The sequence below is a fragment of the Macadamia integrifolia genome, chromosome 8, assembly GCF_013358625.1.
Source record: "Macadamia integrifolia cultivar HAES 741 chromosome 8, SCU_Mint_v3, whole genome shotgun sequence".
NCBI classification, from domain to species: domain Eukaryota; kingdom Viridiplantae; phylum Streptophyta; class Magnoliopsida; order Proteales; family Proteaceae; genus Macadamia; species Macadamia integrifolia.
The window spans coordinates 5029779-5045879 of record NC_056564.1 but is presented as its reverse complement, the minus strand read 5'-3'; the positions used below and the strand labels follow the sequence as shown (position 1 = coordinate 5045879).

The window sequence follows — 16101 nt, the reverse complement described above, 5'->3', positions numbered from 1 at the left end:
TAGCATGAAAAATAATTGTGAGAGCTTTCAAAAGAAGAGTTTAGCATTTCAGTCGAGTAAAGGCTTTGTATGTGACAAAGGCAAGGAAGCAAGATTTTCTTGACTACAAGTTAGGGTCATTAGTCCTCTGTGGCCTGCTAAAGATCAGAAATTTTATATCTATAGCAAAACATCATAAAGGTAGAGAACGTATCATATTTGCTACAAAGCTTGAGAAATGCCATAGATTTTAGCAACTTACAGTGAAAAAGGGAAACATTGCAGTATAACAAAACTAAGTAATTTTCTTCTATGATTACTAATGTTATTTGACCAACCTGAAATCCAGACTTTAGTTGTTAGCATTACCATCTACATAGAGCATGTCCAACAATACCAGTACTTCCTGTTTCTTTTAGTTCTTCATTGAATGAAGCTCCAGCCGACTTCGAAGTTTTCTCAACTGAAACTTAAAGATAATATTCCCATAATCCCCTGTTTTCTTCCAATATTTCTCTACCAAGTACAATCCATTGTAAACATAGCATGACACTATCTTTCCCCGAGCATCCATGGAATAAGAGTCTAGCAATTGTTCCGATCCAAAGATAACCCTTACAGCATTTTTTTCATCAATGCTGTTCTTAAGTGCAAGGTTTCCTCGTTCAAGCTTTTGATTCTTCGGTGGCATATCTCCTTTCATTTGCTTACCTCCTTGACCACTATAAATCAAGACATCAGAATCAGAAGTGTCATTGTCATAACCTCCAGACGCAACAATACTTGTGGCAATAATTTTTCCACCTTTCTTCAAGTAATCTATGCCAGACTCTAAGTGACGATGGAGGCCTACAATTTTGAGTTCCACCCGGTACCGAAATTTATCACCAACTTCAACCCCTGGGATGGAACCCAAGATTGCTATCCCAGGGTTAATCCACATGTTTGTTCTCTTTAGACGATCAAAGGCTAGCAAATCAATCCGATAAGTCCAATTTACTTGCTCCTTCGACTTTCTTCCCTCTTCCTTCAAAATATTCCTAAACAGATTGAGAGTCTTAATGGCTCTGTCATGCGAAACAATTGCTTTGCAGCCATTAATTACATTTTCATCTCCCCCTACATTATCATCCTTATGCTTGGCAGCAGCTTGACCTGGATCAAAGTAAGCAACCTTTCCTTTAAGAGGCACTTTCTTCTCCGTAGTTAATCCTCCCAAATTTTCTGTTTTCTGTTTCTTTTCAATCGAAGCAGATATAGACTTTCCCATCACCATGAGTTTCTACTTCTTTACATTCATTCCATTTGTACCATTCGAGTAATATGTAGCCACCTGTTTTCCTTTTCTGCAGACATATCCATCCTGAACTTTCTCTCCAGCATGATTGGCTCCATTCCTAACTATCTTCTCAGAAAGACTCAGCTCCGAAATGGTTTTCTCACGGCCATAGCTATTGCCCTTTTCGGAAGAAACAGAATTCAGATCATCGTCTGTGCTAATACGTCGAGCATTTCTCCCCCAACCCGGAGGAGATGCTCTGGTACCGTGAACACTTCTCCCCCAACTCGGAGGAGATGCTCTGGTGGTGGCTGACACTTTGTCATTGCTAATACCTTGAACATTTCTCCCCCGACCCGGAGGAGATGCTCTGGTACCTTGAACACTTCTCCCCCAACTCGGAGGAGATGCTCTGGTGGTGGCTGACACTTTGTCATTGCTAATACCTTGAACATTTCTCCCCCGACCCGGAGGAGAGGCTCTGGTAACTTGAACATTTCTTCCCCAACCCGGAGGAGATGCTCTGGTGGTGGCTGAGATTTCGTCTGTGTTAATACCTTCAATATTTCTTCCACAACCTGGAGGATATGTTCTGGTGGCTGAAATTTCTCTCAAGGGAAAATACTTCGGCAAACTCTCATCTGTTGCTTTCAGAACATGAGCAAACGGTTGAGGTTGATCCGAAGGCATCGACAATTCTAGGGTGACTGGACGAGCGGGATCTCTTGGGGACTGCAGTACCAAACCACTCATGGTTTGGGGTTCTGAGCTTGTGAACTTGTCAACTAACTCAATTTGATCCGAAGCCCTGTATAACACTTCAACGTGACTACAAGTTCATAATGCCTCTGTTACCCAAAAAAAAAAAAAAAGTTTACACAACCCCATTCTCGACACTATGATGACTCCTAAGCTTTTCAACTTCCAATTCCAACAAATGATCAAGGATTAGTAAAGAAATATTAACGAAGAAGATAAACCTCAGAAGCAGAGAGAGAGAGTGAAGAACAGTTTTAGCAATTCGACAGAAACATCCCATGAGAAAGCATTACTAAAGTTGATTCTCAAGCATCCGATTAATGCAGTTAGAAAAATCAAACAGATAAAATTGAATCATGAAATAATTCAAGAATCTGCAACTAAAGAGACACAAAAATCATCCCCTGTTCAACACGTCAACTGCTTGGCAAATAAGAGAAACCTCAGCAGCAGCAGAGTGAAAAAAAAATCCAAAGATTCGACAAAACATCACATGAGAAAGCATAACTGAAGTTGATTCCCAGTAATTTGTATAATACATTTAGAAATGTCAAGCAAGTAAAATCGAATCATTAAATTGAACAAAAATAAATAAAAAAATCGTAATCTACAACTAAAGAGACACAAAAATCATCTTTCTGTTCAGAATTCAATTTCTTGGCAGCTAAAGAGACGCTAAAATAAGAAATGAGGATGTTAATTCAAAAGTTCAAACAAACCTTCGCGAAGAGCTTCTTGGACGCCATAATCATGCAAAGGAAGAACACAAATCCCAAATTCTGGAAATGCAAACAATAACTTACGATTTGATTCGCCTGGTTCCACAGCTGTTCTATGGTTGAACATCGAAAAACTACAGCGTCGGAGATCGGTGAAAGGTGGGAGTGAAACGCTTTGTTCTGCAACTTCCCCCGCTACTCAATAAGAACTTCTTTAATGCAGAACACATCCACCAGCAGAAAGAGTGGGGTCGTGCTCGCAGAGACGAAATGACTCAAATTGACGAAGAGATTCCTTCCTTAATACACTCGTCGAGCCGGCTTCCTAAAATGTCATTCCAGTTTTTGGTAATACCTAAAATTTCTTTCCAATCCCCATTCCATATAGGATGCAACGAATAAATGTATGCCACGTGGAAATAAAATGACATTTTCTTCCACGTACTGGGTCCCGCACCATCTTGACTCTTGAGAACCTGGGTGAGGTGGGTCCCATAAGTCAAATGGAATTCCCTCCCAAATTTTGGAATAATGATTCGCTGGGGCCCAGTGGGGCCTATTGGACAGATTACTTAGTGATATTGATTTGTAACAAAATCCCAAAAATTTGCCGTGTCTTCAATAGAATTAGCTGGCTCAGGCATGTTATGGAGCTCAAATTTGAACAAGAAAAATGTGTCACATGATGTGGAGAGGAAACGAATCCAAACAGTTAAAATGCGGTTCAAATTAACATGAAAAATGTCATTTACTCTGCGTGTCAAGGAATTCTTACTTTTGTATTACTTAATTTGGTTAAATTCCATTATTTTCAAGAAAGCATTATTCGGTTGTATTTTCAAAACTTGATTTTCCCACTTCATCAAACTTGGTAAACTTAACTTAACGATCAAAGATCTTGAAATCTATCTGTAATTTCCATTATTTTCAATAACTTTATTATGATAATCTATTTTTGGACAAGGTTTTCTTTCACCACTTGATGAGATCTTTATTTTGACAATCTTTTTTTGGACAAGATTTTCTTTCACAAAGCGATGAGTGAATTAAAGAAATACCGCCATTGAGACCCGTTCCCAACCAGCGAAGTGATTTCTATGATGTGGCTATTTTGATAATTGGATGGATAAGACATCGTTTGGATTAAACATGTGTTAAATTTTAGATTTTAATTATATCAAGGGGCAATTCCCCATGTATGTTTATGGATGCCTACAATTAGGGGTGTCAATTTGTGGCCCGACCTAACTAAACCAACTGGGATCGCTCGTTTATAGACCGGCCTAGCCCGGACTATTTATTAAATGTGTCGGGCTTGAGCCCGGCCCGTTTACAAATGGTCGATCTCAGTTTTGCTACTTGGATCGTCGGGCTCCAATTCGAGACCGACCGAATAACACCCGATCGAGACCGATCTATTGTGCATCGGCCTGGCCCGACCCTTTAATGATTGTAGAATACCTATTTTACCCCCCAAATTAAAGAGTAAAAACTAAAAAGTAAAGACATGTTCACCTTTTAAATAATTATTATATTTGGTATCATTTATTGATTTATTGTCATTTTTTGGGGCTTGCATGAGTGGGCTGGAATATAAGAGCACATTTTAAAGAGGACTTGTTTTAAAATCGGTTAAAGTCCATTTAACATTAAACATGTCCGTAGCCCTATTAAGGCCCGACTAAAGCCAGATTAAGGTAAGCCGATTACAGCCCGAGGCAGACCGACTGAATATAAAGCGTACCATGCCCTCAATAACTAAGCCCGATCAATTAAATGAGCGAACACTGTGCAACCTTTGAAAGTCTTCAAGCCTGATTAAGCACGATCGAAACCGAACCAGCCCGACCGGTTGACACCCATACCTATAATACTCTGACTATTGTTTGGTGTAGCTACTTTGATGCAAATTCATGCATATGTGAGAGCCAGTGTCAATTCTCGTAGAGTTGACGTTCCCTTGAGATCCACCCTTGCCATTATAATCATTCCATTTTTCTTAAAGAGAGGTAGGGAGGGAAAGTAGACAATAACCAAGAGACTTGAACTTGATACCTCATGATGAGCATGCAATTTTGTCCACCATAGCTCACCAATAGCACTAGGTAGTTGTTATTACAATTCATGTGTGTGTGAGAGAGATGTGGTGAGTGGGTTACATGGAGCATGTTATGAAAAATCAGATTGAATCAGTGGGATTAGGGTGACAAATGTGGTGAGTGTGTTACATGAAGCATGTTTTGAGGAATTGAATTAAATCGATGGGATCGAATTGAATTGGTATTGACTCTTTCCAATCTTGATTCTTGATCGATATTGTATCATTGGATCAATACAAACCAAGGGTAATAAGGTAAAAGGCTTTTTTTTTTTTTTTTTTGGTTTTTAATGACAATCAGGGTTTTTCTGTGGTATTTAGATTGATCCGGATAAAATTTGGATTGATATGGACCCTGTACAATGCCAACATCGATTCCGGTATCTTAAACCATGACGTGGAGGGATAGTGGTGGTGCTAGCATTGGTTGTAGGTGTGGTTATGAAGTGTGAACATAGGGTGGGGTGTTTTTGGATTGTAGCCAAAAAAAACATGTTCGCCATGCCCAGGTCCAACTCGTCGGAATCACCACGTTTTTGAGAAAGGTGAGGAGTTAAAAAATGTATATGGTGACTCATGAGAAGGACAAACTCCATCCTCCCAAAACAAAATGTTGGAAGGGCAAAAGTTTTCATGCTACATTGCAATATTTATCTTCCAGAAAGGACAGGAGAACGATCCTCTGAAGTCGATGCCTTTGCATGTTTTCCCATTGGACCGTGTAATCATGCAATCAGTTACCGTTGTATCGCCCATTCCAATCCCACGCAAGCTCACCTTACCAGAAGATAGAAAACCCCCACACGCTACAACCTCTAACCCCCAAGGCCCCAACCCACCAAAAAGGTCGCAGACCCTCAGCAAACTGTACTGTAGATCCTAGGATCTCCCAGGCCACGTGGCATTTTCTCTTTCACTCTTACCGTTGAGGAAAATATCGTCGCTGATTCATCGTTTTCTTCGGAGGAACTGGAACAGCAAGAGCTAAGACTAGGAGGAGCCTGGGACGAAAGCTGAGCAGTGTGAGCACTCATGGCTGTTTCATCGTTTAGAGGCGCAGCTTATAGTCGTTTGCCTCTCTTTCATCACTCTAATTCTAAGGTCCACCCTATCCTTACTTTTGTTGATTTTCTGCTTGAATCATCGAACCATTAATTCTCGATTCACTTCCTTTTTTTATTTTATATATATATATATATATATATATATTATGTCTAGGGTTTGAAGTTTTGATTCTGGAAGCTTTCTTAGTGTTTAAATTGTGAGAGAATGTATTCGTGAACCTCCAATAATTGTTGTTAATTTTCTGTATTTCTTTCTCGACACTTCTTCAGATTCATCATGGCTATCCTCAACTCCTTATTCGATTATTCAAGAAATACCTAGAATTTTATGAGGCTAAGTCTTCCTCGATGGAGAATATGTCTGAGGCTAAGTCTTCAACGAGGGAGTTGTACTCGAAATATATTCATGAAGAGTCAAACTTCTTTCAATTGATTTCTTGATGTTGATTTAGTGCGAGAAACTTCACCTGTTCTTGTAGATAGATTGTCCCATTAAATTACCTAAAGCAGTAGCAAGTATCTAATTTGCATTCTTGAAGAGAAATTCCTGACATCTGATTCAAATTGTATTCCTATCTGACTTTTCATGAGAAGATATATTCCTGTTATACATCCTGATCAGCATCAAACCATCTGCAGCTTTGGTTGTAGAATGCAGAGCCAAACCTTACAGCTCTCACACCACCATATATATTTTATTCATGGGTTTAATTGTGGGTGATGATTTTTTATTTTGTAATATGTTGCTTGAAGAGAGTTTATTATTTAGTCTTTTTTGGTTACAGTTGCCAGCAATAAGGACCTCAGTTCAGTTGAGGAAGCTCAAAAATCACTCAAATGTGTTGCAATTATTTGCTCGGTATTCACAGTCACAGGATTTTTCTTCCAGACTTCAAGGTGTTTTACTTACTCTTTTGTGTTAATTTTTTTAATAATAGTATTTCTTTTATGGGGTAGGGGGATGTGGTTCCTTATCTTTTCTAATTCACTGATATAATGATTTACAATGGAATCTCTTGTTGCTTCTGGGTTTAGATGGCCGGGGTATTGTCACAATGCAATGAAGCTCATTCAAGATTCTTGCTTACCCCCCTCTGGAACATAATTCCTTTTTAGCTCCACTTATACTACAAATAGGGAGGATGGAAACATTATGTTCTAAAGGAAAATGCACTACATTCTACAGTGCATCATCAACAATAAAATGAAATTAAGTAGTTAATTATATTCATTTGACATAAAACACAAGTATACAATAAGATAAAACAATACTGAATTGTTATTTCACAAAGAGTCACTGAATTCCAGGTGAATTTATGTGACAATTCTTATTGCTCTGAAAAACATGGAGATCTATATGAATCTGTGGGAATGTGGAGCAGCAAGCAAGGTGCTTTTTTTTTTTATCCTTTCAAAAACTTGCAAAATTAATACTGGTGCTGTAGACGGCATGGAGAACTTGCCTGGATTGGTGGAGGACATTCTCCAAACATCTATAAGTACGGGGCCACGAGGAGCTCTGAGATTGGCTCAAGGTATTCAAGCTGTTATTGGCGTTGGCAGTGAGTGGTTAGCTGATGTTTCTAAGGTAAATTTTTCCTACTTATATATATGTTTTGACAAATCTTTGTAGTCGATATATTGTTGACTATGCGAAGAAGGAACACATCCTTACTCAAAAAGTCTTAGTGCTAAGTGGGCAGAATGGTAGAGTGACAGAAACTCATTATGCTATGTGGTGCACCCTATGGGCTTCACTTTCTCCCTGCCTTGTATGTATGCCTATTTTTAGAGGGTATCTTTGTAAAATTGAAACCTTCGGTGCATCCTAGTTTTACAATGAGCTACGCTGGCATTGCCTAGACTCTTTGAGCTTCCTGGTCACCTAGGCCTTTTCTATAACTCTCTTCTAATTGTAGAAATGTTTTGATATTGCAAATACTTATGGACATGGGGATACTGGAAGAGGTCATTTCTTACATTTGTTGGTTATGTTGTCGTATTATCAGCATCTTTATAGTATCCAACCTACCACTGTCCCAGGAGAATTGTATAAATTCACATTTTGTTTAAGTAACGATATTAACGGTCACAAATCACACAGCCATTTGTAGCTTGAAAGAGATTTTCTTCTCTTTTTTGGGCTTATTAATGGTTTTTTGACTTTATTTTATTTATCGGAGTTCACATGCTGCGATTTTTGTTGTAGGATCCATAACATTAGTATGGAGGTTATCACACCATCACACTTGACATATTGATGCCTAACAGCTTTATCCATGATCCTATCAACAACCATTGGAATTATAACTGAAAAAAATATTTATCTGAGGTATGAAATGCAATGTTTGGTTATAAATGGAATATCGAGTCACATGGTGCACAACTATGCATTCAATGGGTCTGGTCTTACTAAAAATGACCTGATTTGGAATCATTAGCATTCAATGACTCATTGACCCAAACAACAACACCACCACCACAACCCCCCAAGAAATAAAAAATAAAAATAAAATAAAAAAAAAGAAGAAAGAAAAAAGAACTGATCGATTCAATTATTGCCTGGGGATGTTGATTAGATGGGATCCTAGAGTTTTGCATATTGATCTCTGCATTTGTGCCATGTCTTAGCATCTGTAAAATTGTGCATGATGGTGGGTTTCCATATTTTTCTTCTCTGTTATGTGAATCATTATTGTCTGAGTTATTTTTTCTTTTTCTTGGGTTGAGATAAACCATTGTGTTTGGTAACTTTGAATGATACTTGAGTTCCTCTGCAGACAGACAATGCATCTGTGAGTTTGTCAACTCAAATGCAGCTTGGATTACTTTCTCCACGTTATTTAAGGAAGTTATTTGAACGCTTGGGAGCTACCTACATCAAGTTAGGTCAGGTAAGTCTTGTTTGCTTACATTTCTTTCCAAAAAAAAAATTGTTGGAAAGATGTCATAAATCAGAAAGTAGGGGAATTCCAATATTACTAGATCAAGAACTCTAATATACTCATTAACTCTGGAACTCCAATGGCTAGATTGAGAGTTGTTGGTCTGTTTCAAAAATAGAAACTTAGGATCGCAAAAAATAGGAACCCAGGAATATCCCAATCTTTTGGTCAGATGAAGACCAAATCCTGGTCAAGTGTAACCCATGGGGCAGTGAACACCTTCCCAAAATATGAGGCCGATCTGATGGCTGGATTTGCTACGACAGCTTCTCCTATAATAATTAGGAAAACACCCAAAGCAGTGCCTGATAGTGCATGGAGAAGAGTCACAACCAAAATCTGATAAGTCCTTTGATTCAACAGTGAAACACTTCCACTGGAGCGAAGATCAACAGTAGAGAAGAATCCTTCCACACAGAAAACATCACGAACAAGATAAGGAGCAGCAGTTGCTGCACACTACATGTTTTGCTTTAAAAACTCTCAAACCAGAAAATGCAAAACCACAAGCAACTGGTTAATGATGCTCTGATACCATGTAACAAAAACAAAAGCACCAATCAGTACGTGTGTAGAACAAGAGATGAGAGGAAGAAAGAAGAAGAGAAGAGAAGAAAATAGGGGAGAAAAGATGGGCTGATGGATTAGAGTATTCAGACACCCTAACTGGCAGCAATAGATATATTTATAACATGAACATAATGTCTGATAATTACAATAAAGTCCTCAGCATATGAGTAATTACTCATGTGCCCTTAAAATTAAAAGAAGGAAGAGGGTTGAGCAAGCAGTATAGAGGAGCACACCAATGAGGTGGGACAAAGCGGTTTCTTACGTAGAAGGGCAGCGAGGTCATTTCATGTGAGGAGGAGAGAGATAGAGAGTGAGGGTGCTAGTGTACCCTCCCTTGCCAGCTCAAAGAACCTTTTCCCTTAAAAGAAATACTACAAGAAACACCAAAATACCCCCTGCAGTATACTTTAACAGTTTCCTCATAATTTGAGTTTGCATCATGTTCTTTTTTCTTTTAAACTGATCTTTATAGGCAGAGAGTTGTTTCTCATGATCATTCTTTGTTCTTGCAATTGGCAGTTCATTGCATCAGCTCCAACATTGTTTCCACCTGAATATGTTGAGGAATTTCAGAATTGCTTTGACCGGGTTCCACCAGTTCCTTTTGAAGAAATTCAAGCTATTCTACGTCAGGAATTAGGAAGGCCAATAGAAAGTGTCTATGATTATGTTGATCCTGTGCCTATTGCCTCGGCCTCTATTGCTCAGGTGTACTGTATGCTTTCTTGAATTTGTTTTGTCACCCTACTTTAGGGCATATGATGAGAAGCTTTAAATTTTTTGTTCAGGTTCATGGTGCAAAACTCAGAGGTGCCGAAGAGAATGTTGTAATAAAGGTGTTAAAGCCTGGTATAGAGGATATATTAGTTGCTGATTTGAACTTTGTCTATGTTGTTGCCCGCATTTTGGAATTCCTGAACCCTGAGCTCAGCCGTGCGTCACTGGTATGTGAATGATGGGCGCTATCTATATTTGCAGCTCTTTACTTTTATGATTTTGATGCCTAATTTGAGCGGCAAATTAAGATGGCTTATGTTTAATGTCATGATGGATCTTACTAATAATTTTTCTAAGTAAAAGCAAATGTCATGTAAATGGCCTCAACTCCTCTTGTTGAAAATATTAAAGCTTTATAAGTTGATATTCTTATAGTTCCAAGTAGAGATAGCAAAGTGTTAGGACCATAGGAAATCTAAGAGAGGGGTGAATTGGGTTTGTCGGAATATGAATTGCAAATTAAAACTTAACTACCCAAAACAAAGGATGAATGCAATTGTTGTAAGGTTCTACAAATAACAAAAGTGAGAACATTTGTAGATGTTCTAGCTATGAGAGTCACATACAACTTAGGAATATAAAAAGTATTACAAGATTACACTATTTCCTAAGTCTTCAATGCCGATGATGAACACTTGTAGATGTTCTAGCCACTTAAAGCTTGAGGTGCTTTCCACTTGGTCTTACTGAAGTGAAGCCTGATCTTCAAGTAGGCTTCTCTACTTCACAGTTCACGCCAACCATTGTTGTCCAAATTTGAATTAAAACTTCCAATATGTGAAGCTTGCTTCCTACAACACTTGCCTGGGCTTGCTTTTCCATGCAAATTCTTATTGCTTGATAGGATACACTTAGGCTTTTTCATCAACAAACACAAGTTAGTAATCACCAAAAACATAGTTATAAACTTGTAATACAATATTCCAACACATGGTTGGTAGTTATTGCAGTTAGTACTGCTACTAGTTTTAGGGAAGGGTTTTTGTATCTCAAAACAGAAGATTGTGGAAACATTTGTCCGTGTAAGGGGCATTTCTAGTTTGGTATTTCAAAACATGACCATGTCTGTTTTCCATATTAGTTTTCACATTTTTTTAACCTATGTGTTCAGTTAATGAAGAAAGTTAACAGTTCTTTCTTTGTTCATCTGCTTTCTTTTCATGGTTGTTCTTTGTGCTAGAAGTTTTGGATATCAATCTTATCCATTATTTCAGTAGGTTGGCATCGTCAAAGATATAAAGGATTCGATGCTTGAAGAAGTTGACTTTAAGAAGGAAGCAGCAAACATTGAAGCTTTCAGGAGGTATCTAGAAGCCATGGGACTCACAAGGCAGGCTACGGCTCCAAGAGTTTTTCCGCTCTGCAGTACTCGACGGGTTTTGACTATGGAGAGGCTATATGGAGTTCCCCTCACTGACCTGGATTCTATAAGCTCACTTGTTTCTAGTCCAGAGACTAGTCTGATCACTGCACTTAATGTATGGTAGGTCTTTAAACAGTATTTTAACTTTACCTTCTTACACATTTCACATACTATTTGATTTTATTTATTAGTCTGATCAAGTTTTTGTTTTTGATAGCTGCATTATTGTTGTCTCATCCATCTTGTGCAGGTTTGGGAGTTTACTTGCCTGTGAATCCTTCCATGCTGATGTGCATGCAGGAAATTTATGGCTACTCCGTGATGGGAGAATTGGATTTCTTGATTTCGGTCTGTTCATCTTTACAAAATTAAGCTTGCTGTTGCCTCCATTCTTTTAATATAACTGTTTCAATCCTGAGTTGTTGATGAACATATATCTTTTTAAGACAGGAAAAAATATCTTTGGTCCTCTGTTTTCTATACTTATGCTGTGAAAATTGAAGTTTGAAAAATATTAATATTGCTGTAACATTCTGATGCTTAATCTTTTGACTTATGAAAAAAATAGGAAAATAGCACTTTACCATTGTAATAAAATGGGGTAGAAATATAAATATTCTTTCTGACTTTTGGGGAACCACTTAGCAGCTGTTGCTTGGTGCAATGTTAAAAGCTTTGGCTGCCGATTTGAAGACATGGGTCTGATTCCAAGGGCAACCACTTAAAAAATGCTAAGGTTAGGATCGACTCCAGTCTACTTCCCCCCAGAACCAGCGAAAGCAGGACTTTGCACTGAGTTACAGCCCTTTTCCCTGTATATATCGAAGACTCAATTTGAAGGATTAGATTTACAACATGCATTTAGACAGATATCTTATATCTATATGTTGAAATTACATTGAAGCTGAACACGATGAAGACAAATGCATGGGATGGTAGCATATTCAGTTGGAGCCTCTTTATCATAAATTTATCTTTTTAATGTATTGTGCTGTTTCTGAAAACTTATAAATCATCATCTGTTCTCTCCTCTAGCTATGTGAAAATATTTGGATTTTAAATACATTGAAAGCCTGAATTTTATACTTTCTCATTTGATTATATGTGCTATTTCCACTTCCAATTTTTCCGATTGATCTTTTTTATACATTGCAATCGGTATCTTGCTATGTTGTTCTGTTTCTGCAATTTCTTTGTGTGATTTAACTGGGAAGATCAGTATGTAGCTTTGCAATTATAGTTCCGTTCGCGAGTTTTACTATGTTGCTTGATATTCTTTATGAAAACTGATCCTTTCAGCTTTACGTCATCTGACATTTACTTTACAGGAATTGTTGGGCGTATATCCCCTAAAACATGGGCAGCTATGGAGGTATTCTTGTCATCAATTGCTATTGAAGAGTATGAAGCGATGGCATCAGCCTTAATTGAAATGGGTGCTACAGAGAAAGATGTGGATGCCAAGGCCTTTGCAAGAGAACTGGAAAAGATCTTCTCATCAATACAGGCAAGCAGTATATGCATGAATCTCATTCAGTTTCTAGATTGTTAAATTCATATATTTAGTTCTCTCTTTTTTTTTTTTGCCAAAGACGGGTATCCAAGCCTTACTATTCCCACAGGTCCATACTGACCCCACAAACGCATGGACCGGGTCATATCGGGGTTGAATGAGAACCATTCAACTTTCACTGCAAGCAGTGAAGAGCACTAAACACACCCCAGTGTAAGTGGTGGCCCCAAGGAGGTAAGAGGAGTCGAACTCAGAACCACATGCTTCCTGAGGCAAAAGTCCCTCGCCAACTCGGCTACCCCCTTGGGGTTACATATATTTAGTTCTCTTATGGTCTTACCACATTAGTTTCCACAATTAAAGTGGAGTATGTATTTATACCAATGCTGTTAAAAACAGAATGGACCCTTAAATGGCTTAGGCTACTGTTTGGTATCCTGATTGTTTCAAGGATGATGTCATAAATAATTTTTTAAAGTAAACAGGAATCCAGAATGGCATTTGAACAGCCATATTGATGTTCCAAATGCCTATTTTGGCAATTCTTTGACTTTTTGGCCTTAATTTTTTTCTTCCGGGCACTCTAACCATTTTGAAAGGGGGAGGAATATTTTAGATAGCCCAAAGTCATTGACAAATGACAAATGCGGTATTGCCTATGAATATTTATCGGTGGAGAATGAGTACTTCTCGACTCTACTTAGCTGAACTACCCCACTACTTAGTTGGTTCCCATAGAGGGTTGAATGTGGACCGCATCTAGTGAGCCACAACCCCCAAATTTCCATAGCTGCATAACATAGGGACAATTATCTTTGCCACCAAAGCAAGGTGATTGATGACCCCACCCACAACCCCCCCCCCCCCCCGGGCACAGACATACACAAAAAAAAAAGGAAGAGAAGGAAAGCTGATGGTTGGCAATCGATGCATGCTTTGGTGACATCACATGTGACTGGTAGGGATTGTTGATGTGAGATGCTGTATGTAGGATGTTCCAAAGAGCGCATTTGTTTGTGTAGTTATTTTCTTCATACCTGTATTCTTTACCATGATCGAGATTTTGACTGCCTGAATTATGTCACTCTTATCATATGGCCAATTAAATTTATCAAGTTGACAGTCTTTGATTGGTGGGGCACCAGTGAGTGTTGGTCTGGTAGAGATGCTCTATGCACGTATCTTGTATGTAGGGTTTAATGCAAGAATTAGGTTATTGTCAGTGTGGTTAGGCTTTTATTAGTGCATGTATATAAATTTATGGGAAGCCATTAATGTAGGTAAGGAATTCACGGTATACTTTTTTTTTATTGGATTATGTGGAGACTCCTGCGTAAATCTTCTTTTTCTAGCAAAGTGTGAATCTTAATAACTGAGTTTTATGTGTCAAAGTCCTTAAAAGTTTCTTCTGTCAATGAGTGGAAGGCATCGAGGGCACAATGTGGCCAATTGCAATCTTCACTTTGCTGCATTTTCTTTCAGACTTGGTACTTCATAACTCTCTGGTGAGTTCAGTTGATCTGTAAATGAGTTCTAGCCCAAGTAGAACCTAATTGGGGGATGGTCAACCTTTTGCATCGTTCAGGTAAAAGACAGATCTGGTGCTCTTTTCCTTTCTTATAAAGAATCAGACCCTTCCACAGGTGTATCTCCATATCATTTGGAAGAGTCGAAGCTGGAGATACATTCATTATCAAATTGCATTAGTAACTATTTTCAATAAAATGAATGGTTGGAAGCTATGTTTGTTAGGGTTCTTCTCAACAGGGTACCTGTGTTGGAATTTGGTACTGTGGTTCTAGGTGATATCACACTATCTAGATTGTTACTGTCGTGGCAAGTTTGATATTATGAGTTTTATCTCTTTCTTTAGAAAATTTATAGGCAAATATGGCATTTTTGCATTTAAATTTTCCGTTTCTTATTGGAGCATGTTATTATTCAAAAGATTTTTCATTTTCTCCTGAGGAATGATGGTTTTGTTGAGAAGAGTCCAATGTATACAACAACACGAAGATACCAAGGGAGTCTGCATCTCCTCACAGGAAGACTCTGTCCCTTTATCAAAATCAGATTGATGGGAAGTGATACCTATTCTTTCCCTAATTAATTTGTGCAGAAGCTGTCGACAGTGGTTGCAGAGTGCTCATTGGTGGATGGTTGTTAATGTCAAGGACCTAGAAGGCCCGAACTTCATTAGGATTTGTGCATTTTCATGATTACTTGGCTATCATTGCTTTCCTCCCTAGTATTGTTATTCCATATAAAGTGTTTTTTGTATTAATGCAGGATTTGGATACAGAAATTGTTGTTGCTACAGCCAGAGGATCCAATACAAATGCTACTGCCGTTTCTGCTAACCTTGTTGTTGATGAGAGGCAAATGAATGCTCTATTTCTTGATGTGGTGAGCTAGTTCGTGGAAATTTTATCAGTTTAACTAATAATCCTGATTCTATAGGCTATGTGAAACTCCATATTACAGAAAACACACTCATTGATGGGCTGTTGATCTGTTCTACAGATTCGGGTTAGTGAATCATATGGACTGAGATTTCCTCGGGAGTTTGCACTTCTCATGAAACAGCTTCTGTACTTTGATCGCTACACACGCCTACTAGCTCCCAATCTTAACATGCTTCAAGACCAAAGGATTTCCATAGTCTCAAATAAGAGGAAAAAGAGTAGGGATGGTTTCTGAATCTCGCTAGTGTAGGTTATTCCACTGGTAGGTGCTATCTTTACAGCTTAATTGCTAATATGTGTGGATAACAGAAATTGGATTTCTCTGGAGTTGAATATGTAATGCCTGTAAGAAATGAAAGAAAAATACTGTGAATAAGAAATTTTTCCTTTAAGGGCGAGTGTGCCACAAGTGCTAATAGAAGGCTACCACCAAAATCCTGCTTTTATTTTATTAAGTAATTAATCTTTTTGATATAAAAGGAAATTCTTCGCTGGGTGAACTCCTCCTGGATATCAGCCCAAATACAGTAAATGACTGTTCAGTCTCTCATGAAATGAAAAATCCCA

General features: G+C 38.2%; 1 protein-coding gene across 2 annotated transcripts; it reads left to right on the top strand.

Annotated features, from left to right (window-relative positions):
* The first annotated feature begins 5661 nt into the window (after positions 1-5661).
* On the top strand, positions 5662-15926 carry LOC122087555 (uncharacterized aarF domain-containing protein kinase At5g05200, chloroplastic). Of its 2 annotated transcripts, XM_042656723.1 has the most exons (11): positions 5662-5935; positions 6684-6795; positions 7344-7486; positions 8679-8792; positions 9936-10124; positions 10205-10360; positions 11411-11676; positions 11807-11904; positions 12885-13063; positions 15359-15475; positions 15593-15926. In XM_042656723.1, exons 1-11 carry the CDS (start codon positions 5867-5869, stop codon positions 15767-15769), a joined length of 1620 nt encoding a protein of 539 aa, XP_042512657.1. In that variant the 5' UTR covers positions 5662-5866; the 3' UTR covers positions 15770-15926. The 2 variants fall into 2 exon arrangements, with proteins under 2 accessions (XP_042512657.1, XP_042512658.1); XM_042656724.1 differs by lacking the exon at positions 7344-7486.
* The last annotated feature ends 175 nt before the right edge of the window (positions 15927-16101 follow it).

Bases quoted from the DNA above. Each gene is read 5' to 3' on its own strand.
- LOC122087555 (XM_042656723.1), top strand. From the start codon at position 5,867: ATGGCTGTTTCATCGTTTAGAGGCGCAGCTTATAGTCGTTTGCCTCTC. The intron at 7,487-8,678 runs GTAAATTTTTCC...GTTCCTCTGCAG, and splicing joins GGTTAGCTGATGTTTCTAAG to ACAGACAATGCATCTGTGAG. The intron at 11,905-12,884 runs GTCTGTTCATCT...TTTACTTTACAG, and splicing joins AATTGGATTTCTTGATTTCG to GAATTGTTGGGCGTATATCC.